Raw genomic sequence first — 24,798 nt, 5'->3', positions numbered from 1 at the left:
AAATAGAATGCAGGATATATTTGAATTTGGAAAAACTAAAGATTTTGCTGTGATTTAGACCATAAAGTGATAGAGTGTAAATTAGGTATAGGTAGTAAACATGGAGAACAACGGAGAAGCTGATGAGCATGCTAAAAAGAAAAAAATATAAAAGGAAGAATCAAAAACAAATGGTCTAGTGTGAAAGATTAGAAAGATGGTTATAAATACTGGGATACTTGTTCTAGTTAGAAGGAGGACCAGTTTGGAGGCACGGAGATGCCAGTTTCTGATGCATTGCGTTTGTGGAGGTAGAGGCATCTATAATTGAAACAATCCCAAGGCCATTTAGAGATCTGTGATTAGCTCACGTTAACTTAAAGATTGGAGGTATAGATTTAGAATACTATCTACGTTGTTTGATAGCTACTCCATTTAGTATATAAGCCCACTGACAAAGGAAAGAACAAGAAGTAATCAAAGATGAAACCTTGAAAGCCCTTATGTTTGCCAGAGTAGACATGGGTCAAATATTTTGAAAAAATAGGAATGAGTGAAAGTATGACATAAACTAATGAAATAGAGAATGTCAAGGGGATGGTCAAGAGGCAAACACACACACACACACAGTTCAAGGAAAGTGAGGACCCAAAAGACTTGGGTCCAAATGTGGTGCCTCATGCTTATAATCCCAAGATTTTGGGAGGCTGAGGCAGGAGGATCACTTAAGCTTAGGAGGTCAAGGCTCCAGTGAGCTATGATTGTGTCATTGCACTCCAGCCTGGGTGACAGAGCAAGACCCTGTCTGTAAAACAAACAAGACAAAACAAACAAGGAAGGCAAAACAAGACTCGGGAGATGATAAGGTTATTGGTAACATTCCACAACCCAGTTTCAATTGAGTGTTGAGATACAAATTAGACTGCCCCAGACCTGCCTTACTATAAGCTTTTTATCCCTTCTGTAAAAATATCTATTAAAATTCGTTTTAATTCTCTTATGATGATTGGTGTTTATTCCTTTATTTTCATGTTTTGTTTTGTTCTTCTTTTTGTTTAACTCTCTCCATCTAGGAATTTATCTTATTTTGCTACACAAAGTAGCCCATCTGCTGTCATTTTGAACCTGTGGGAAGCTCGTCATCAGCATGATGGTGATCTTGACTCCCTGGCCTGTGCTCTTGAAGAGATTGGGAGGACACACACGAAACTCTCAAACATTTCAGAATCCCAGCTTGATGAAGCCGACTTCAACTACAGCAGGCAAAATGGACTCTAGTCCACTTCCTCCCATGAGACAGAGTGATGGCCAGCTTGGGGACATTTGCTTTAAGTGGGAAAGAAAGAGGCCGCTTTCTGCCCAATGGCATTGGGGGAATTCAGCCTTCATTTACAATCAGTGAGACTCCCCTGTGGAAGAAACTAAATTTTATATAGGTAAAACATGTTAATAGCGAAAAGTACAAGCTCTCTTACATATAAGAGGGCTCTATGATCCCCTTGGAATGCACGTTTGGGTTAACTCCTCAGATTTGTAGTGGCAAGGATGAAAGTGAGAGCAGAAGTAGCTGTGGGAAAAGATGAGCTACAATAATGCTGGGAAGGCAGAGATTGATTAAGTGCATGTTTTGAAACAGGTTTTTAATGATGTGCCCCAAAAGGCCAGCTGATTCTGGTACTAGATTGTCAGAGTTTTCTACCAACTGGCATCTGTGATGTCAGAAATCATTATAAAACTGGCTTATAGACGTGAAACAGGGTTTCCAACCCAATTGTATGACTTCAACAACGTCAAGGAGGGCATTGAATTTAGAATCTGAGCACATCACACCAGCACCAGCTCCCTGTCTCTTCTAGCCACTTAATGGAGACAAAATGGAGAGGTAAGACAGACCACAAACTAGTTCTTATAGTGTACTCCACCTTTTACTTTTTTCCTGAGACAAATCTACCCTTATTCTTTCTTCCTCTTCCTTACCTCTTACAGTAGAGAGGTATTAAGGAGCATAATTAAACTTGTCAATATGGAAAGTTGTTTTTTCTAACGAAACAAAGCGGGACCATCTCTATTCCCATCTAAGCTACTCAAATTGCTGAGTGCTATTAGAACACAGCTTATTACATGGATATGGAGACAGGAGAGATTAAAGCAGATGCAAATACACATGAACTGCAGATGTCATAGGCCTCAAATCAGCTATAATTCCAGGAGGCATGTGTTGATCTAGTTCTCTAGCATTGTTGTTACAATAAAATGAGTTTGACTGTATTTTTCAATCCAGATTCTTGAAATTGTCTAACATGTTGGTCCTATGTCATCACAGAATCTCTCAGTAAGGCTATATGTGATCCTCATTTTACCTCTTGGGAAATTAGCAGATAGTCGTTGCTCTAAATGATATCCGAGTAAATAGACTTGAGGAATACCTCTACACAGTGTCCCTGAAACCACATGCATTGTTCAGGGAGCCTTCACGCTATGACTATTCAGTCTCCCTGAATATGCTTTCTCTATAGAACCATTAACATATGGCTATTGCTCTATGATTTTTTTTTTATATTAGGAGGCAGTGATATTGTGGAGGATGGAAATCCACAGATAATTCATGACCCTCATCTTATCACTTTACTCCATCTTTTTATCCTATTAAATCATTTTTGACAAGATGTCCTGGTAGACTAAAGATAAACAGATTTGTTCTTGCTCATCTTCTGGTGGATATTTTAATTTGCTGTTCACAATCAGGACAACCAAAGTCAAGGACCCGGACAACCAAAGTCAAGGACCCAGACAAACCACAAGGCAGCTAGTCAGCTACTTAGAGTTGGCTACATTCAAATAAAAAGTAATCAGGGAATGGGGGAGGTGGGGAGTACTTGGCAGTTGGGATATGATCCATTTTTTTTAAACAACTTTTTTGTAGATCCCTTGTAAAAAATAATAATAATGTTGTGAATCTCCATGCCACGTGAAAAAGGCCTAAAGATGAGTTGAATTTATGGTACCATGAGTAAGGCATGGAAGAACTCTTGAATGTGTGGTATATGTGGTCCCCTATATTAGATAGAAGGCTTTGCTACATGTAATTCAAAAGCATCTCGCTTTTCTCAGGAACCAAAGGCTTATGATATAGAACAAAGAAATCATCTTAGAACTGTCAAGCATATTTTCACAATACCATATCAAGATCAGGAAAACACCCTTTTGCTAGTGTGCTTAACTTATTTATTTCCTCTAGGAAACAATAGATAAACAGCATGAAAATGTAAATCATCTGACATCACTGATAGAATTTCTGAAAGAGAGAGTAGATGGTCAACCAGTCACAAGTTGGTTGGCATGGGGTGGTGTGCAGAGGAAATCTGCATTCACTGTTGAGTAAAAACTTGTAGAAAGCACATTATAGAGCTTATGTTAGAATCCATCTTGGAGGATTTTTGTTTTAAACCATCCTAAGCATTTTCCCTCTTCCCTTCTAATTGGAATTATAATTGTTTCATCTACTCTGTGAATCTACACAGGTCTTTTTGTTTTTTTGTTTGTTTGTTTTTTTAAGATGTTTGATACGTTTTAAGTATTTTTAAATAGATGAAAATTCTAAATGATTTTCCCTCAAATCTATCTAGATTACTTTAGGATGAGACGAGATTGTTGTCAATCCCTGAATGTCTGGAGTTCCCTCCCATGGATTTTTTTTTTTTTTTCCTTTGGCCTGGGTTTTATAAACACACTTGAACATCATATCATATAGGATAACAAAGGAAGAAGTTAACATAATTCACCTCAGACTTCACCCTACGGTTCAATCAAATTCATCCTTCAGCCCGTTTTGTTTCTTCTTCATGTTTCTCTTTTACTTATTTCTGCTAGGATCCTACATAGGATTTCTATAAAAATGTATGAAATTCTGTGGTCACTGCATGTCAGGATTGCGCAGTATGTTACAATACAGTTTCAAAGAGAACCCATGTTTGTGAGATTTACAAACCAAGGTGTGGGGGAGGAGGTGGAATTGCGGATCAGATAAAAAGTTAGCTTACACTTGAACTCAGTTATTCACTGTGACCTAAATTTAGTCCTATTATAATATGTGCCCGTCACAACACAAATGCCCCTCTTAAAAGAGATTTACTCATCTATCCAAGGACTTAATTTGGAAATTTTACTGTCCTATTGCAAAATGAAACAAAATTAAAAGTGGCCTCAAGTACTTGGTAAGTTACTTAAAATTTTTACAAAAATATTCCACTCAATGCCAAGTCTTTTTCAGTCCTCAAAGGCATTTAAGTCTAATAGTCATGCTTTAAATATGGCTTTAAATTATGCCACCAAAATGGTGTACTTCACAACTTCACCAGACTGTAGCATCATAAAGTTAATTTACAGTTTTTACAACATTGCTTGTACATTCTTACTGGTTTACATTAAAATCCTTTAAGCCAAAAGGAAGCTTGCTCTATGGATTTAAATGCAGACTTCATTTACCAGTGCAGGAAGTCTCATAAAATTCAGATGTATGCCCACAAAAATTTTATTGGCCTTTTTGTAAGAGATGAAAAAGAATTGACACAGTCTTCTTTAAAGAGAAGAACTTTTTAATTATTATTTTTATCTCCAACTGCAGGTGGTGTCTTTTGCCGAGGTCTCTATATTTTTCTTTCAATTGTCTTTGGGAGAGGATATTAAGTCAAATCACTAAAACAGGGTTCTCTTTGGATTAAACGTTCTGGATTTATTGCAACTATTTACCTTGAGAAACATTCTCAGCATCAGAATTGATAAACAAATGTAGATGATTAAAATAGGATAATTGGTTTTAGATAGTATTTTCTACTTGCCAAACTTCTGGCAAATTTATCTGTGAATTTCAAAATGTTTTAAAATCTCTTGATACACTTTTGTTTTTCCTTTGAGCCATTTTCTCTTCAATTTCTTAGTCCCTCTGCCCTCTGTAAGTGTGTTGAGTGATATAGCTATCAGACGTGTTGAAGGCAAAGTTCTAGCAGAGGTCTTTGTTCCAGCTCTGTAAAGGTCACAGGAATCGTGAAGGAGCTGAGAAATCTTCCTCTCTGGCCCACTGTCTGCGGCCCATTTTCATTGTTTCCTCATGAAACATTGCAAAGTTTGAATCCTCAGTAACTCTCATTGACTGGACTAGAGGTGATGGCCACAGCAAATGGGAGAGCAAAATGTTGGCCTACAGAGAATGACACAATTGTATTCGCCTTTGGTGTTAGTTGCCATAGCGCTGTATTTGAAAATCGATGCTTTAGCCAAAAGCTGAATGGCCACCGTTTCCGTAGTTTCCACTGTTTTGTCTGCATAGAATTTTCCTGAACTACAAGCAAAAATGTATTTTGTCCAATGTCACAAAAGTGAAAATGTTACTAATCTTAGATGTGTTGCATATTTTGTGTTTTTACGTTCCAAACTCTTTCAAAAGCTGCCGTTACAAAGCTGTTTGGCTGTATTGACAGCATGTGGTGTTTTTGCAAAAGCAATTCTAGGAGAGCCAGTGTCTACCATGAACTCCTCACATCCCCACTCCAGGGTCATTCATGACATCAAAATGGCAACTTGTACACTGTAATTCTTCGAAAAGTAACAGGGGATGGAAATCAGACCTGGCCGTTAGTCACTAGTGTGTAGTACCGTGATCTGAAGTAGGAAATTTAACTCACATAGAATAATTGTGGTTTTTGAAGCAGCTACTCATTGCTTTTTCCTTTTGCTGTGAAGATCATGGATTGGAAATGTCCTCATTGGGTGGACCTAAGGCAGTAACATTTAAACTTCATGTCCTAGCACCCGCCCTCCATCTGACCCAAAGATAAAAAGGGCAGAAAGCTTCATGGTTACACCTAAGCTTAAAAATTCCCTTCCCCACTACTAATATTGAGTTCAGCAGGGCTCCATCTTATTTATTTTTCAAAAAAGTTATAGCTTTGAATTATAGACTATATTACTAAATTTGGTAAGGTAGTTCTTTGCATGAATGGGAATGCGTGTCAAAATACTTTCACAAAAGGCATGATTACAATGGAAATGCCCTTTTGCCTCCAGTTTTGCTAACCCTAAAAAGTATTTAACTAATTTCAAGCGCTGTTTACACTCAAATCCCAACATTGGCCAAATTATGTAATTCTCTTAAATTTTCATATATGTAGGAGGAAATTTAACTATGGTTCTGGTGAATCATAGAAAGGAGAGACAATATTTGAGGGGAGTTTGTCAGTAGAATATCATGCCTTATGACCCCATTACTGAAACACAGACATTACAATCAGAAATAGACCTAATAATTCCAGTATCCCTCCATTAGCTAGTTCCAATGATGCTGAGAGACAGAGCACCCTGTGCCAGGTGTCAAGAATATAAGCCTCAGCAGAGGGTAACTGAAAACTTTCAATCAGAAACACCCTCGAAGGTTTATGCTAGATTATGTAGGTCACTCCCATTCGAAACTTTTCTATACAAAGGTGGGCAAGCACTCAGAATCTGTGAATTTTCTGGTTGGAAAAACAATGTTCTCCTTTTCCAAATTGGAATAAAGACTCAGAATTACCCATTCTTCATAATGATGTCTGATTGGTACATGCACTCCAGGAAGTCTCAACCTAGAAACGTTGCCAACCTAAGCATTTAGAGGAAAACTGGCTCATCTTCTGACCCAAACTCAAAACATATGAGTACTTGCATACCTCCATTTCTGCATGGAAGATGTTAAAACAGATTTCATTTTGTTCCGTTTATTTTGGGAAGGTGCGTGGGGGTGTTCTTTCAAGTGATTCACATCTCAAACCCATACCACTCTCAACTTTTATTTGATGTGTTCAAAGCCAAAAAATAAAATAAAGCAGGGCTGAACACTTAATTTGACATGAAGCTGAAGGAGTGAGCAAGCCAGAGGAGAGAGGTTGAATGAAGCATAGCCTTGGCTTCATACCACACTTTTTGTGCCTTGTATTATCAATGTAAATTCTGAATGTTGTACAGTAAATACTTGGATGGACTTCTTAGAAAAGGCTGCACTGGCTTCTTTTTCAGCACATGTACATATCTATAAATATATATACATATATATTTGGTAATGCCAAACAGCTGTGTTATATTGTATTGAACAAAATGGATGGTTTGGATGTTTTATGTAGAGTTTGCAAAAAAAAAAAAAAAACTGGATGGTTACAGACTTTTCGAGATAAATGTACAGACGTAAATTACTGCATATCAGTTATTTATGAATAAAGAGTCTTTTATTGACATTTTAGGATACTACGTGAGTGGCACTTTGAAATCTCGATGAGGATGAGATTTGTATACCTCCTGCCAATGTCCTAGCAGGAGTTGGAATGCTCTCCGAAAGGACAATTTCCAAATACCTGTTAACATATGGAACAAAATTTCTTGCTCAAGCCTTGAGAGCGAGGCAGTGTTGTGAGGCTACTGGAAACAAGAAGATTGTCTTCTAACATCCCCACCCCAGTACATACACATACACACACACTTCCTTAGGATATAGTTTTATAGAATCCAAGGTCATCATAGGCATACCATAACTGGAATACTGGAATACCAATCACCTTATTCCTCAAAATGCTTGGGCTATTTTTCCAGACTGTATAGAACATTTTCTGCCCTTCTGTGGGAAAATGTTAATAGGTACATTGTTGTACACTGCAAATACATGTGGCTGATTAAACCTGTTTTAAGTGGTTTTAAAATGCTGAGAGCTCTCCCAAATTTACTTATAAGTACTTAGGCCAGAGCCAATTGAACCAGAATGTTCCACCCAAAGATGGCTTCTGGTCTATTTAAACTAGTTTGGTTATAATTTTTTCAAACTTAGAGAACAGGTCAGAGCCAGTTGAACGAGAATGATCCACCCAAAGGTGGCTTCTGGTCTGTTTCATTGGTTATAATTTTTTAAAAAGGTCAAGAGTTGATTTAAACCAGTTTTTTTAAAAATACCATTTCCATATAAAGACAACATTTCTTTTTTCAAATTAAGTTTTAAAAGCTATGAGGTAAAATGAAATATTCTCTACACTAAGGTTTTGAAAATCTTTATGTATATGATACATCTACATAAAGGTGCCATGGCACATGCCTGTAATCCCAGCACTTTGGGAGGCCAAGGCGGCAGATCACTTGAGGTCAAGCATTCAAGACCAACCTGGCCAACATGGTGAAGCCTCATCTCTACTAAAAAAAACACAAAAATTAGCTGGCTGTGGTGGCACATGCCTATAATCCCAGCTACTTGGGAGGCTGAAGCAGGAGAATTGCCTGACCCAGGAGGCAGAGGTTGCAGTGAGGCAAGATCACGCCACTGCACTGCAGCCTGAGTGACAGAGTGAGACTCCGTCTCAGAAAAGAAAACATTTATGTATATGATAGATCTGAAGGAGGGGAGTCTATGCAGCACTTCCTAAGCCCTGTTGACCATGTAATTCTTTTTCTCATGGGACTACTAGGGACAGATAAGAATATTTACAAAGAGGCTGCATTTAGTTCCAACAGTTCTTTCTGACCACTTTAAATTAGGCAGAGCTTTGATGCTAATTAAAATATATTTAATCTACTGGCCTAATGAAAATTAGTTGAAATTAACTTAAACGAGGTAACTCAGTTATAGTTATGCAAAACCAGACCCCAAATCTCAGAATTATTTGAATAGTTAGAGCAAGTAAATCCAATTTGAGTTCCTCAAAATAGATTTTAACTAGAAGAATGATGTGACAAGCATAAAGATCTGGATGTAACTAGTTCATCTGGATGAAAACGTAACAGATTGGCTTGAACCTGTAATAAACTATTCAAAAAAAATTGTATCTTCATTTAAAAGCTGCCTTATTGAGTTAGGAACTAATTCTGAATGGATTAAGTTAGTTTGGATGAATTTATGCTTTTTTATATAGTGAACATTTGTTAGAATTTGATTTTATTCTGACAGAGGTTAACTCATTCACTCAAAAAATAGTTATTTAGCATTTTCTCCATGATAGCAGAGTCTGTGTTCAAGTCTTGACTCAATCATTTTGCACTTGATGTCAGGCAAAATGATTTCTGCTTCATTTATAATATAGGGATAAGAAGAGAATTATATATTCTCCCCAAAGTCTAAACATGACATGAAAGGGTTCATGTAAAGCCATTAGCATACTCCATGGTCCTTAGTAAACAGTCAGTGAGGGTTTACTTTCATCTTATTTTAGAGAGGCGGTATGCATAGTAGTTAGCAGAATGAGCTTGCAAGCAGATAGGCTTGGATGGGAATCCTGAGTCCCCACTTTGGATTTGTGACCTTGGCCAAGAGACTATCTCTGAAAGATGACAATCATATCCAGCTCATGGGGCATAAAGTAAGTGTTCAAGAGCTGTTTTAACCATAAACACATCTACAACTCTTTCTGGCTAGTTTTGCTTCTGAACAACAATACATCCTGGAGTATTCGTTATATACACATAGTGAGGTTACAGCAGGACCAATAGTGTACTCAATGTTAGTATCTTTCTGATACCTAAAATTTATTTAAGAAAAAAAAAACATGTCTTACTGACCCTGAATTAAGTGAAATGCAACTTATTTTCTAATGTAAAGGTTAATGCTTCATAAAGTGAGTTAAAAATACCCTAGTAAGGTCCCATATTTTCATACCACATAGGATGATTTTAGGAAAGAACTTAGAGTTGATGATGAGGCAAATGCATGTTTAAGGCATATCTAAGACAAATCACCTTTTGTCTAAATATTAGTGTTCCTGAATAAAGTAAGTGCTCCACCAATGAGGTGATCCATTCTCTGGTTTTCAGATGACACCAGGGCCTTAAAACCATGAGTTTTTGCACAAATTAAACATTAAAGAGTTACGCAAGCACTATCATCTGCTGTGTGCTAGACCTCTCTGCTACAATCAGACATTCACAATTAGGACATTAACCCAGCTTTCAAGAAGCTCACTATCTCCAACTCAAGAGATTATTATACCATCCAATAGAAAGTGTTAGGAAAAAGGAAAGCAGCACTGTTAAGATAAAACAAAGGAGGAACACTGAAACCCAATTGTGTTGTGTGAGGGAAAGTTCCATGGAGAAGCTGCCATTGAGCTAAGACCTAAAGGTGGTCTATTAATAAAGTGACTTCTAGAATAACAGTGTATAACAAACCCTAGAATTTGTGGCTTAAAATGACACCCATATATTATTCACATAAATGTATGGCTCAGCTGGGAGCTAAACCTGGCACGGTTCACCTCAATTGGATTCAGGCATGTATCTACAATTAATTGAAAGATTGAGCTGGCCTAGTTCTTCCAGTTTAGGATCCTTCCACATCTGGGGCCTTGCTTAGGACAATAGGATGGACTACACTCTGCTCCTTGTGCCTCATGGTCCAATAGGTTAGGCTGGACGTGTTCTCATGGTAAAGGCAGAAAAAGAGATGTGTGAAGTTTCTTGTGAAGCCTACACTTGGAATATCATCATTTCTTTTTTGCAATATTCTAATGGCTAACATAACCCACAAGACCTGCCCATTCAAGGGATAAGGAAATATAATCCACTTCTAGATGAGAATTGCTGCAACATCACATTGTAAAGGGTGTGGATACATGAAGGGATGGAGATCTGGGACCATGGTTTCAATTTCTCCATCAGAGATGAGTAAGAATTTGTCAGACAAAAAATAAAAGAGGAAGAACATTCAAAGAGAAAGATTAACAATGGCAATTAATAAGGGTTTTATTTAAGAGAGGCAGCCAGACTGTTGTCATGACTCTAGTCCTTAAAACCCTGAGTCTTCTACAGTAGCACTCCCCAAACTTCTCTTCTATGTTATTAGGTTCTGATCCCATGATTAACCATATTTAGAAAAGGATGAGTTAATTTCATTTACAGAGGTTTATTTATTATGCAATCTCTCAAAGGTTTTAACACAATAATGGTAGTTATTTTCAGTGCAGTCAATATGCTAGACACTTTATATGCATTCACTTATTTTAATCCCCTAGCAATCATATGAAGGCAGTACAATTATTGCTCATATTTTGTAAATGGAGAAATTGAGGAAAAGAGAAGTTAATGTGCATTTTTAATCACTCCACTGCAGCTATTTTAATCACGATTTTAATTTAATATTTTAAAATCAGCATATTTTAATCACTCCACTGCAGTCATTGCAATTTTGCTCTAAGCTCAGAGCAAATGTTTGTAGCATTTTCCAAGTATTTATCATTGCCTAACTCTTACTTAATGAGCTGTAGTAACATCTCAAAGTTCACATTTTGGTGTATATTTTCTCTAAAGATATATGAGATAAAGTGTGTGCTCCATGCTGAATTAATTTAGTCCAGATTTTCTTACATTTCTGTTTTCTCATCTATCCACCCATCTCTCTGCAATTAATAAAATTTCATAGTTTTAAACATATAACCCCATAGCAACCTTTTTAACATTATAATTCTTGCCTGTGAATGCTTGATTTAACCATGTTTCTCTGTAACTCATTAGAAATACATCCTTAAAACTGTAAGAATTAGTTATATTTTTGCTAAACCTTATAATGACTACTTCTTTAAAAAGTTGGAGGCATGTTTATAATCAATTAAGTAACTTGTGTCAAGTCATTGCAATTTTGCTGTAAGCTCAGAGCAAAATTCAATGTCATTTCTTTCAAAGGAATGTTCGGTGTCCAGCCATTGGTAAGATGCTCTGCAGCTAAGTGAGAAACGCCTGAAATAGGGTGAGAAGGCATGTGTTCTAATCTCAGCTCTCATGCCTACCAGTAGAGTCAACAGACAATTCATTTCATTTTTTGAATCTCGGTTTGGATTATGAATATCCTGCCACATTTCCCATATTTGGCTACAGCAGGGGTCAAATGAAATACCACATGTAAGGGGGAAAAAAGCTTTGTATTCTAGTAAGTGCTATGCCGGTTGTGTTTTAACAGAGTGGGAATCGTCTACTGACTGTCAAAGACTAAACAAAAGACTATAAATTAATTATTTTAGAGCAATTTGTTAGAAATACACATAAAAATTTTAAATGACCATGACTTGTTCCTTCATCTCCAATCCCTAGGCTGAATAATTTAGCTAGAATAGCCAGAGAAACAAGTACTCTCTTCTTCTAGTATCATATCTTTAAAAATTCAAAGACTGAAAAAGATTATCAATATGTGTTTGTGGTTAGCCATGTCCTAAGTGAAAAATTATACAAAATCCTAAAGTCAACTACATATTTGTTTTTATCACTGAAAGAGATAAAAGTTAACACTTCTTACTCTAGGGTTTTATGGGCCCAAACTATCATTTCTTTTTACTGTCCTTTAAAATCTAGGCAAACAAGAAAACACAATTCACATTTAATTGTGCCTTCTATTGTCTCACTGCTTTACAGTGAGCTTATTTTTAAAATAACATTTACTGTGTGTAACTATAGAAGAAGCACTGTAGTACACAATGGAAATTCAGCAGTAAACAAAAAATATCCCATTCTCACAGAGATTTCACTCTTATGGGGAAAGACAGGGTAAAGGCTAAATAAGTGAAATACAGAGTAAGTTAGATACAGAAAAGAGGAATAGGGTATCTGGGGGTGTGATTTGGTTCGTGTTTTGTTGTTGTTGTTGTTTTTAGAAACAGGGTATCACTCTGTTGCCCAGGCTGGAGTGCAATGGCACCATCATAGCTCACGGCAGCATCCAACTCTCCAAATCCTGAGCTCAAGTGATCCTCCTGCCTCAGCCTCCTGAGTAGCTAGCACTACAGACACATGCCACCACACCCAACTAAATTTTTAAAATTTTTTTGTAGAGAGAGAATCTTGCTATGTTGCTAGGCTGGTCTCAAACTTCTGGCCTCAAGCCATCTTCCTGCCTTGGCCTCCCAAATAGTTGAGAATACAGGCAGGAGCTACTGCACTCAGCCATTGGTTTGTATTTTTAAATAGGGTTGTCAGGCAAGGCCTCATTGAGAAGGTGACTAAATACCTGAAGGAGATGAGAGAGTGAATCAGGAAGATCCTTGGAAGGAGAGGATTCAAAGTCAAGGAACCAGCAGCTGTAAAGGCTTTGAGGTGGAAGCGTGCTGCACCTATTCAAGGAGCAGCAAGGTGGTCAGTGTGAGCGAGAGAATAGTAGGAGGTGAGTTCAGAGAAGCGAAGGGGTAGATCATAGATGGCTTAACAGGCTCTAGCTTATACTCCATGTGAAATGGGGAGCTATCAGAGGAATTTGAGCCGTGTCAGCAGAATCACACTAGCAACTAGAGAACATGTTGGGGAAGAAGGAGGGAAGCACGGAGATTACTGCTGTAGTAATTCACAGGAGACAACTGTGAGTTGGTGCAGGGCAATTGCAGTAAAGTTGATCAGAGGTGTCTGAATCATAGATATATTCTCAAGGCAGAGCTGGCAGAATTTGCTGATGTAACAGATGCATGTTGTGAAAGGAGGAAATCCATGATGACTCCAAGGTTTTGGTCTAAGCAACCAAAAACATGGAGATGCCACTACCTGGGATGGAGTCTTATGGAGACAGGTTTTGAGGAAAGTGGAGACCAGGAGCTCTATTTTGTGTGTTTGAGGTTCACAGCACCTATGAGATGCACAAGTGAACATTTGGATTATACATGTGGGCTTATCAGTTTGAAGCTCAAGGGAGAGGTATACACTTGGTAGTTGCCAAAATACAGACAATTCTCATGTCTCCCTAAAATATATACAAGCAAGCTATACCATGACCACCTTGGGCACATGTTGTCAGGACCCTCTGAGGCTGTATCATAGGTGCCTTCTTAACCTTGGCAAAATAAACTATCTAAATTGATTGAGACCTGTCTTAGTTACTTGTGAATTCACAAGTGCTTTGAAAAGAAACTGACTTTTATGTCTAAAAGAATTTTGTAGTGACAATACATTGATACAAGTCTTTATATTATTAACAGAAAAATATTTTCAAAGACTTTAAAACATCACATGCAGGGAAATATAAAAAAGATATGACAAGAGTTTTATTTACTTCATTCACTAATGAAGAAGTTGATAAGATGTTACAAATCAGTTCAAAGAAGAATTGAAGAATGATACACATGTCCATATACATATATTTTAAATCATGAGACTCCACCAAGCCTTGAGACACTCAAAAATTAAGACCTTCAGGAGATGAGAAGAAATCTGTAGAGACTGAGAAAGAGCAGCATGTGAGGTAAAAGGGAAATCAGGAGAGTGATGTCAGAGCAAGGGAAGAATGGGTAACCAAGAAATGGGCATGGGCTGGGCATGTTGGTTCATGCCTGTAATCCCAGCACTTTGGGAGGCTGAGATGGGCAGATCACCTGAGGTCAGGAGTTTGAGACCAGCCTGGCCAACATGGCGAAACCCCATCTCTATTAAAATACAAAAATTAGCCAGGCATGTTGGTGCACACCTGTAATCTCAGCTACTCAAAAGGCTCGAGGGAAGAGAATCACTTGAACCCAAGAGGTGGAGGAGGTTGCAGCGAGCCGAGATTGCACCACTCCAGCCTGGGTGACAGAGAGAGACTCCGTCCCAAAAAAAAAAAAAAAAAAAAAGTAGGCATAATCGGCTGTCTCAGATGCTGCTGATAGGTCAAGTATGATGGGGATTAATAAGTGGCCTTTGGATTAAGCCATGTGGACATTCTTTATGATCATGGCAAGATCAGTTTAGGTGGAGTATGGTATTGGAAAGCCTATTTTAAAGTAGATTCAAGCAAAAAAAATGAGAAGAGAAAAAAGGAGCAAGCACATATAATCCATCCTTTTGAGGAGCTTTGCTATAATGAGAAGAGAGATCTTTTGTTTCTTTTGTAAAGGAAGTCAAAGTGAGATTCTTGAAACTGTGATTGTGGAGGTGAGTATTCATTGTAAACAAGGTCTATAAGGGAGGGTTTTCGATCTCAGCCCCATTGACATCTGGGGCTGGAAAATTCTTTGTTGTAAGGGACTGTTCTGTGCTTTATAGGGTATTTAGCAGCTTCCCTATCCTGTACCAACTAAATGCCAGTAGCACCTACTGGCTATGACAATCAAAAACATCTCCAGACATTCCCATATGTTCCCTTGGAAGCAAAATTGCCTGCAGTTGAGAACCACTGGTCTATAACAATGATGGTAAATAGCTGAGACAAGGTAAAAAATAAAGTCATTGGAGAATCAAAATTCAAGTGATTGAAAGAATAGGGAGGTAGAAAAATCATCTATATGTTTATCAAAATCTCCAAAAATTAGAAAAGAAGCATGCTGAATAGAATGACACTAAGCCAGAGCTAATTCTTCTGTGAACAAGGGGAACTGACTTAGGCATCAGATGATCGCAACCAGGAGAGATAGTGGGTAGCATTACCTCAAAATAGGACATCAAAAATGGAAAATATTAGGGAGAGAAGAGGGAATGTGATCTGGAAATGGCAATGAGAAGGAGAAAGAACTCCTACCCCACCTCCAGGGGTAGAGAAAATATAGAAGCGAAAATAGCAACCACCTAAGAGGGCTACAGTAGTTTTAAGGAAGAGCTGGGTTTCAGTAAGAGCAAAAAAGAAGGAAACGGAAATTTATGAGGATATAAAGAATTTTGCTGATGACTGAAGGTACTGGAAAAGGACTTCGAAATTTGAGAAGACTGGGAGATGGGTCAGATGCACAGACACGTGCGAGGAGTATAGTACAAGAGATAAGGATGTCCTGGAAAAAAGGGCATCCTTTAGAGATGTACCTTGGCAGAGATAAAGAACACTATAATAGTAGGCACTAAAATGGAATAAATTAATGAGTGAATTGAATAAAAGTTCACTTGGTTTATGCACTTATTTATACATTTCAACATTTACTTGGTTTATGCCTATACATTTTCCTTAAAGCATAGTGATGTAGGTAGTAATGAGCTTATTTAACAAAATAAAATAGAGAAGTGAAGGGCTTAGGCAAAGATTACAAAACTGGTTAGTGGCAGGGTTTAAATTAAGTCTACTTATGGAGTGCTACTTTTCTTAAAAATACATTGCCTTGATGTTTCTTCAGCCATAAGGTATGTAGTTCAGAAAGTCTTCCTAATTCAAAAGCAGAATTTAGGGCTACTAAAGGATAGACAACCAAGGTATACAATGAAAGAGTTATGCAAGCTGTAGCTTTTTGGCACTATGCAAGTCTAAGCTGTGCAACTCACCAGGGAACCATTAGAAGACACTACAGTTGGCTGAGACACATTAGCGTCTTCTCCAGCCTTCCTTCTTGATGCAATCAGAAGAAATGAATGCATAAAAAAGAGTGTGTAAACCAAAAATAAAATGACCTGATAATTTCATTGGACCCCTCCTCTCAGCCAAAGGCATTCCAGAGTCAACCTGAAAATCTAGTTCAGGCAGTGGTGGTGGAGGGGGTCAGGCACGCCTCATTATACCCTCCAGCATTAACATCAACACAAAATCCTTTAGTCAGGACCTCCTGAGGCTGTGTCACCAGCATGTTCTTAAAGTTGGCAAAATAAATTGAGACCTGTCTCAGATACTTATGGGTTCACAACACTTTGCAAAGAAAGCTACTCTTATGTCTAAAATATTTTTGTAGTGAATACATTTATATAAATCTTTATATTAAAAGAAATGTTTTCAAATGGTTAAAAACATGGCACACATGCAAATATAAACAAATGACAAAAAATTTATTTACCTCATTTACTATGAAGAAGTTGATGTTAAAAATCAGTTCAAAGAAGAATTTGAACAGATACATGTGTGCATACACACTATGTACATACATGTATATGTAAATGAGAATTCTGAAGTGAATTTGTTAATACAGGCAAAACTGTTTAAGATCTTGTATTGTATACAGTAATAATAAATACAAAACTGTCTACAGGGAATATCAATCTACATGTGAATGCCCAATAGGGCAATAAAGATCGGGTTATCTTTCCTACCAGCGTGGAAATTAATTGTATCTGAACAAAATTCCTTTGCATTTCTATGGAGAAGAGACATTTGCAAGACTTCAGATTTCCATCATTTAACTTCTACCCCTGCAGAACTAATAATGTAACCAAGTCAATTGAGGTCAAAGAAGTGTACCCCCATGGAAATAGATAATCCTAAAAGGTCAGCTAGGCACACCCAATACTCCACTTTTTTTTGTGCATGTTCAAGTCTTCCGCAACTTTTTCTTGACAATGTTGTGTGTCTTGGAAATTTGCTGGGAGTCTTTTATTTGTGTATCATCTCTCAATAACTTTCCAAGTAACTTCTATGGGTTTTTTCCCCCTTCTTTTACCCCAAGAATTGGCAGGCCTTTTCTTTTTTGTGTGTGTAAACAAAAAGTATCTGAGACAGGTTCCAATCAGATTGAGAAAGTGTATTTTGCTAAGGTTAAGAACTTGCCCATGGTACAGCCTCAGGAAGTTGTGACGACAGGTACCCAAGATGGCTGGTTACAGCTTGACTTTACACATTTTAAGGAGACATAATACTTCAACAAATACATGTAAGATGTACACTGGTTCAGTTCAGAAAGTCAGGACAACTCAGAGCAGGGCTACTAGGCTATAGGTAGATTTAAAGGTTTTCTGATTGGCAATTGGGTGAAAGAGTTATCATCAATAGAAAAGAATATCTGGGTTAAGATAACAGGTTGTGAAGACGAAAGTTTTATCATGCAGATGAAGCCTCCAGGTAGCAGGCTTTAGAGAGAGTAGATTGTAAATGTTTCTTATCAGACTTAGAGAGTCTGTTTAATCAGTAATTTCAAAAGAGAGGGGAGTATAATGAGGCATGTCCAGCTCCCCCTTCCCATCATAGCCTGAACTAATTTTTCAGGTTAACTTTGGAACGCTTTTGCTGAGAGGATAGGTCCAGTCAGATGGTTGAAGGGCTTATAATTTTATTTTTGGTTTACATTTGCTACCAACATCAGTAACTTAACATCTGTAATGACTAAGGGAAGATAGAAGTCATATGGCCTCTCTTGCTCTCCATCCTTGTCTCTAAATCTAAGCAATTGCCAATCCTGAACTTGTTTGAGAATTGTTTTTCAGTCTTTATAATGTGGTTAGCCTGTAGGAGGTATAAAAGAAGTCTATTTCAATGCGTGAGGCTTCATTCATCACTGACATGTACCAGTTACCCTATTTTTCTTTCTTTCCTATATATTTTTTTCTTTTCAATATAATTAAACTCAGGGGGACTTGATATTTGTCTTCAAATATTTGAAAGTCTGTCACATGAAAGATAAATTAGACCTGTTCTGTCTAGTCCCAACTAGTAGAACTAAGACCAATTCTGCAGAAACTACAAGAGTCTTTTATTTCTCTTATAGCGAGCATAATTTTTACAGAGCTGTCCAAAACTAGGATGAGCTTTTAAGGAATCTTAAAAGCTTCTCATAGTTATGATCCATGGCATTCATTGAAATGCAAATAGTTCCAAGCTCTCTTTGTTGACATTCTTTCCAGTTTTTGATAAATCCTTTCTTCCCAAACCCTCATCAGTTTTCCTCTTTTCCTTCAAAATGAGATTTTAGTCCCTCCCACTTAATATATTTTCATTCCCTAGCCCAAGATTGAGCAAACTGTTTTGGAAGGCCAGATAGTAAACATATTAGGTGCCTTACAGACCACAAGGTCCTTGCTGAAACTTTAAACTCTACTATTATAACATAAAAGTAGTCGTAGAGCATATGTAAGTAAGTGTGGCTGTGTTGCAGGAAAACTTTATGGACATTGAAATTTGATTTTCTTATAATGTTATGAATTTATAATATCACTCTTCTTTTGGGTTTTTTTCAACCATTTAAAAATGTAAGGAGGGAGGGCAAGACGGCTGACTAGACACAGCCTGGGGGAACAGCTCCCAGGGAGGGACCAAGATAACTTGCATGCTCCTAACAGATCTTTGGAAGTAAAGCACTAAGAGGGGATGGAGGGAAGACATAGAAGCTGGGCTGACGGGAGAGAAAGTTGGGTACCCTGCACAAGGCTACCATGAACTAGGACTCATTCTTGGGTCCCCGCGGCTCAGGGGGAACACGTGAGTTGAACTGGCAAGTAGCAACCTACTTTTGCCACAGACCTCTGAAACCCCAGCAGGAGGAGACCCCTTAACCACCAGGGACACTCCATTGGCAGGGAGAGCTGCTAAAAGAAGTGGTAGGGGCAGCAAGCCAACTAAGGTGCAGCCCAGACAGTTTACTGCAAGATTGTCTGCAGTGGACGATGGCCTGGAATGGCTATCCCCCTAGGCTCGACTTGCTTCCATAGGAAACTTTAACCCTAGGAAAACTGTCAGACCTGAAATCTGCAGGGCAGTCTTGCCCATCAAAAAGGACTGGTCCAATCTGAGCACCGCTTGGTCTGCTGGCATATCCCAGGGCTCCAGCCTGGCCACAACTGCTAGCATGGCAGAATTGGGGGCCCTGAACCAGAGCTTCTGCACTGGTGAACCATGTCTGACTGGTAGAGAGTTCCAGTAGGGTGTCCCCTATAGCCACCAACCAGCCCACATGCTCCCTTCCCATACTACAGCTACCCTAGGACCCATGGCTACTCCCCCACATCACTTTGCTGGCATGTGTCTGCACTGGCAGGTTTTGCTTTCCTTGCCCCACCAGTAGGTGGGAGTGCAGTCCACATTTCCTATCCGCAACAACTGCCATTGCAGATGGAGCCTTAATAGGCACAGAGCCAGCCAGACCTACTCCTGCCAGTGTCCCACCCTTGTGCTAACACTGTGCAGAGAACAGCAGATCCTCCCATGTTCTGAGGGACCACTCCTACTTTCAGCGTGCAGAGAATGCTCCCAAATCTGCACCCACAGCACCCTGTCCCCAAGCCAACTCCACCTTCAGTATGACCATGCACATAGTCACCAGCAGGGCCCCCCACACCCTCTAGCTGTGTTCTCTCTGCCACCATGGTGAATATCCGTAAAGAGGCAGGCATCCTGGCACCTGTTAGCACTCTGCTGTAGCTGCTGCAACTTGGCCTCCCAACACAGTGGATTTCTAACCTTAAGGAGCCAGACAACAAAGTCAGGGCCAAAAACAAGTCCCCCAGAGTTAGAGCACACAGTCCAGGAGTTTGGAGCTGAGTATTTCCCCCTAAAATCTTCCAAAAACAAAGCCAAGTCAGCTGAATCTACCTTATACTACAATCAAACCCACAAGGTCATCAAATAGGATAAAACAAAACAAAACAAAACAAACAAAAAACAAAACTCCAAAGATCAGAAACCTGAAAGATTGAAGGTAGAAAAGCACACAAAGATCAGAAAGAATCAGCACAAGAACTCTGACAACTCAAAAAGCCACAGTGCCTTCTTTCCTCCAAACAACCACAGCACCTCTCTAGCAAGGGTTCTGAACCAGGCTGAGATAGCTGAAATAACAGAAATAGCAATCCGAATATGGATAGGAACGAAGATCATCAAAACCCAATCCAAGGAAGCTAGAAATTAAGGCAAAACATTGCAGGAGCAGACAGACAAAATAGCCAGTATGGAAAAGAATGTAAACGACCTGATGGAGCTAAAAAAACACACTATAATAATCTCACATTGCAATCACAGGTATTAATAGAATAGACCAAGCAGAGGAAAGAATCTCAGAACACGAAGAATGGCTTTCTGAAATAGAACAGTCAGACAAGAATAGAGCAAAAAAAAAAAGAAATGAAATGAACAAAACTGACAAGAAATATGGTATTACGTAAAGAGATGAAATCTACGACTCATGGGTGTTCCTAAAAGAGATTAGGAGAATGTAAGCAACTTGGAAAACATATTTCAGGATAACATCCCTGAGAACTTCCCCAACCTAGCTAGAGAGGTCAACATTCAAATTCAGGAAATGCAGAGGACCCCAGTAAGACACTTCACAAGAAGTCCTCCTGAAAACATACAATCATCAGGTTCTCCCAGGTCAGGAAAAATAAATAAATAAATAAATAAATAAATAAATAAATAAATAAGTTCAAGGCAGCTAAAGAGAAAGGTCAGGTCATCTACAAAGGGAAGCCCATCAGACAAACAGCAGATCTCTCAGGAGAAACCCTATGAGACAGAAGAGACTGGGGGACAATATTCAACATTATTAAAGAAAAGAAATTGCAACCGAGAATTTTATATCCAGCTAAAGCAAGCTTTGTAAGCAAAGACAGAAATAAGATACTTTTCAGAGAGACAAAAGCTGAGGAAATGTGTTACTACCAGACATGCCTTACAAAACCTCCTACAGGAAGCACTAAATATGGAAAGACCATTACCAGCCACTATAAAAACAGACCTAAGTATACAGACCAGTGACACTGTAAAGCAACCACATAAACAAATCTACAAAATGACCAGCTAACATCATGATGACAGGATCAAATCTATACATGTCAATACTAACCTTGAGTATAAATGGGCTAAATGCCCCAATTAAAAGACACAGAGTGGTTAGCTGGATAAAGAACCAAGACCTGTCTAGGAGCAATGGTTCATGCCTGTAATCCCAATACTTTGGGAGGTGGAGGCAAACGGATTGCTTGAGAACAGGAGTTCAAGACTAGCCTGGGCAACATAGTGAAAGCCCATCCCTACTAAAAATACAAAAAAAAAAAAAAAAAAAAAACCTACCAGATGTGGTGGCTCATGCCTGTAGTCTCAGGTACTTGGGAGGCTTAGTTTGGAGAATCACCTGAGTTCAAGAGGTCGAGTTTGCAGTGAGCTGAGATCATGCCACTGCACTCCAGCCTGGGCAACTAGAGTGAGACCTTATCTCGAAGAAAGGAAGAAGAAAGAAGAAAGAAGAAAGAAGGAAGAAGAAGAAAAAAGAAGAAAAGAAAGAAAGAAGAAGGAAAAAAGAAGAAAAAAAGAAGAAAGAAGGAGGAAGAAAAGGAGGAGGAGGAGGAGAAGGAGAAGAAGAAGGAGAAGGAGAAGGAGAAGGAGAAAGAGCCCATTAATATGTTGCCTTAAAGGGACCCATCTCACACATAATGACACTCAAAGGCTCAAAATAAAAGAACGGAAAAAAATCTACCAAGCAAATGGAAAACAGAAAAAAGCAGGGGTTGCAATCCTAGTTTCAGACAAAACAGACTTTAAACCAACAAAAATCAAAAAAGACAAAGACATTTACATCATGGCAAAGGGTTCAATTCAATAAAAAGATCTAACTATCCTAAATATACGTGTACCAAACACAGGAGTACCCAGATTCATAAAGCAAGTTCTTAGAGCCCTTCCAAGAGACTTAGACTCCTGCACAATAGTAGTGGGAGACTTTACACCTCACTGACAATGTTAGAGCATGAAGACAGAAAATTAAAGATATTCAGCACTGGATCAAATGGAGCTGATTGACATCTACGGAACTCTCCACAAACAACAGCATATACATTCTTCTCATCACCACATGGCACGTACTCTAAAATCAATCACATAATAGGAAGTAAAACATTTCTTGGCAAATGCAAAAGAACTGAAATCATAACAATCTCTCAGACCATAGTGCAATTAAATTAGGAATCACAACTAAGAAATTCACTAAAACCATACAATTACATGGAGATTGAATAACCTGTTCCCAAATGACTTTTGGGTAAATAATGAAATAAAGGCAGAAATCAAGAAGTTCTTAGAAACTAATGAGAATGAAGATACAATACACCAGAATATCTGGGACGCAGCTATGGCAGTGTTAATAGGGAAATTTATAGCACCAAATGTTCACATCAAAAAGTTAGAAAGATCTCAAGTTAACAACCTAACATCACAACTAAAAGAACTAAGGAACCAGGAGCAAACAATCAAAAAACTAGCAAAAGACAATAACCAAAACAGAGCTGAACTGAAGGAAACTGAGACACACAAAAAAATTCAAAACATCAACAAATTCAGGAGCTGTTTTTTGAAAAAATTAATCAAATAGATAGACTGCTAGCTAGACTAATAAAGAAGAAAAGAGAGAAGATTCAAATAAACAATCAGAAATGACAAGTGAGATATTACCACTAACCCCACAGAAATACAAATAACCATCAGAGAATATTATGAACACTTTTGTGCACATAAACTAGAAAATGTAGAAGAAATTGATAAATTCCTGGACACATACACCCTTTCAAGACTCAACCAGGAAGAAACTGAATCCCTGAACAGACAAGTAACAAGCTCTGAAATTGAGTCAGTAATAAATAGTTTAACAACCAAAAAAGCCCAGGACCAGATGGATTCAAAGCTGAGTTCTACCAGATGTACAAAGAGTTGGTACCATTCCTGCTGAAACTATTCCAAAAATTGAGGAGGAGGGACTCCTCCCTAACTCATCCTATGAGGCCAGCATCATCCTGATGCCAAAACTCGGCAGAGACACTAGAAAACTTCAGGCCAACATCCTTGACGAACATTGATGCAAAAATCCTCAACAAAATGCTAACAAACCAAATTCAGCAGCACATTAAAAATCTTATCTACCATGATCAAGTAGGCTTTATCCTCAGGATGCAAGGCTGGTTCAACATACCCTAATCAAAAAATGTGATTCATCACATAAACAGAACTAAAGACAAAACACCACATAATTATCTCAATAGATGCAGAAAGGGCTTTCAATACAATTCAACATCCCTTCACATTAAAAACTCTCAACAAATTGGTATTGAAAGAACATACCTCAAAATAATAAGAGCCATCTATGGCAAACTGACAACCAACATCATACTGAATGGTCAAAAGTTAGAAGCATTCACCTTGAAAACTGGCAAAAGACAAGAGTGCCCTCTATCACCACTCCTATTTAACACAGTATTGGAAGCCTTGGCAAGGGTTATCAGGCAAGAGAAATAAATAAAAGCCATCCAAATAAGAAGAGAGGAGGTCAAACTATCCCTGTCTGCTGATGACATAATCCTTTATCTAGAAAACTTCATAGTCTCAGCCCAAAAGCTCCTTAAGCTGATAACTAACTTCAGCAAAGTTTCAGGATGTAACATCAATGTACAAAAATCACTAACATTCCTATACAACAGTCAAGCCAAGAGCCAAATCAGCAATGCAATCCCATCACAATTGCCACACACACACACACACACTCCTAGGAATACAGCTAATCAGGAATGTGAAAGATCTCTACAAAGAGAACTACAAAACACTGCTGAAAGAAATCAGAGATGACACAAATGGATAAACATTTCATGCTCGTGGATGGGAAGAATCAATGTCACTAAAACGGCCATATTGCCCAAAGCAATTTAACTCAATGATATTCCTATTAATATACAATTGAGAGGCTAGGCAAGGTGACTCATGCCTGTAATACTAGCACCTTAGGAGGCCAGGGAGGGTGGATCACCTGAGGTCAGGAGCTTGAGACTGGCCTGGCCAACATGGTGAAACCCTCTCTCTACTAAAAAATACAAAAACTAGCTAGGCCTGGTGACAGGCACCTACAATCCCAGCTACTCAGGAGTCTAAGGAGGAGAGTCACTTAAACCTCGGAGGCAGAGGCTACAGTGAGCAGAAATTGCACTGCACTCCAGCCTGGGTGACAGAGCAAAATTCCATCTCAAAAAACAAAAACTAATACAATTGAGAGTCTTCACAGAACTAGAAAAAACTATTTTTACATTCATATAGAACCAAAAAACAGCCCAAATAGCCAAGGCAATCCTAAGCAAAAAGTAAAAAGCTGGAGGCATTATGCTATCTGACTTCAAAGTATAATACAGTGCTACAGTAACCCAAGCAGCAGGGTACTAGTACAAAAACAGAAAAATAGACCAATGTAACAGAGTAGAGAACTCAGAAATAAGGCCACACAACTACAA

The 24,798-nt window shown here is 38.4% G+C and overlaps 1 protein-coding gene and 1 long non-coding RNA gene across 9 annotated transcripts in view; one reads left to right on the top strand and one right to left on the bottom strand.

The window, feature by feature from the left end:
- LOC105476601 (unc-5 netrin receptor D) overlaps nt 1–7,003 on the top strand; it is a 571,609-nt gene extending 564,606 nt beyond the window's left edge. For 4 of the 8 annotated variants that reach the window (XM_011732691.3, XM_071068400.1, XM_071068401.1 and 1 more), the window contains one exon: nt 1,053–7,003. In XM_011732691.3, coding sequence (XP_011730993.1) covers nt 1,053–1,257 — 205 coding nt within the window. In that variant the 3' untranslated portion in view covers nt 1,258–7,003. The remainder of the gene's footprint in view (nt 1–1,052) is intronic. The other 4 variants (XM_011732689.3, XM_071068398.1, XM_011732685.3 and 1 more) reach the window with 1 other exon arrangement.
- The window catches only part of LOC139355872 (uncharacterized), a 404,625-nt gene that overhangs the window by 102,677 nt on the left and 277,150 nt on the right, over nt 1–24,798 (bottom strand). The window lies entirely within an intron of this gene.

The sequence above is a fragment of the Macaca nemestrina genome, chromosome 8 (assembly GCF_043159975.1).
Source record: "Macaca nemestrina isolate mMacNem1 chromosome 8, mMacNem.hap1, whole genome shotgun sequence".
In the NCBI taxonomy this organism is placed as follows: domain Eukaryota; kingdom Metazoa; phylum Chordata; class Mammalia; order Primates; family Cercopithecidae; genus Macaca; species Macaca nemestrina.
Note: the sequence above shows the minus strand (reverse complement) of the source record. Positions and strands in the feature narration are given on the sequence as shown.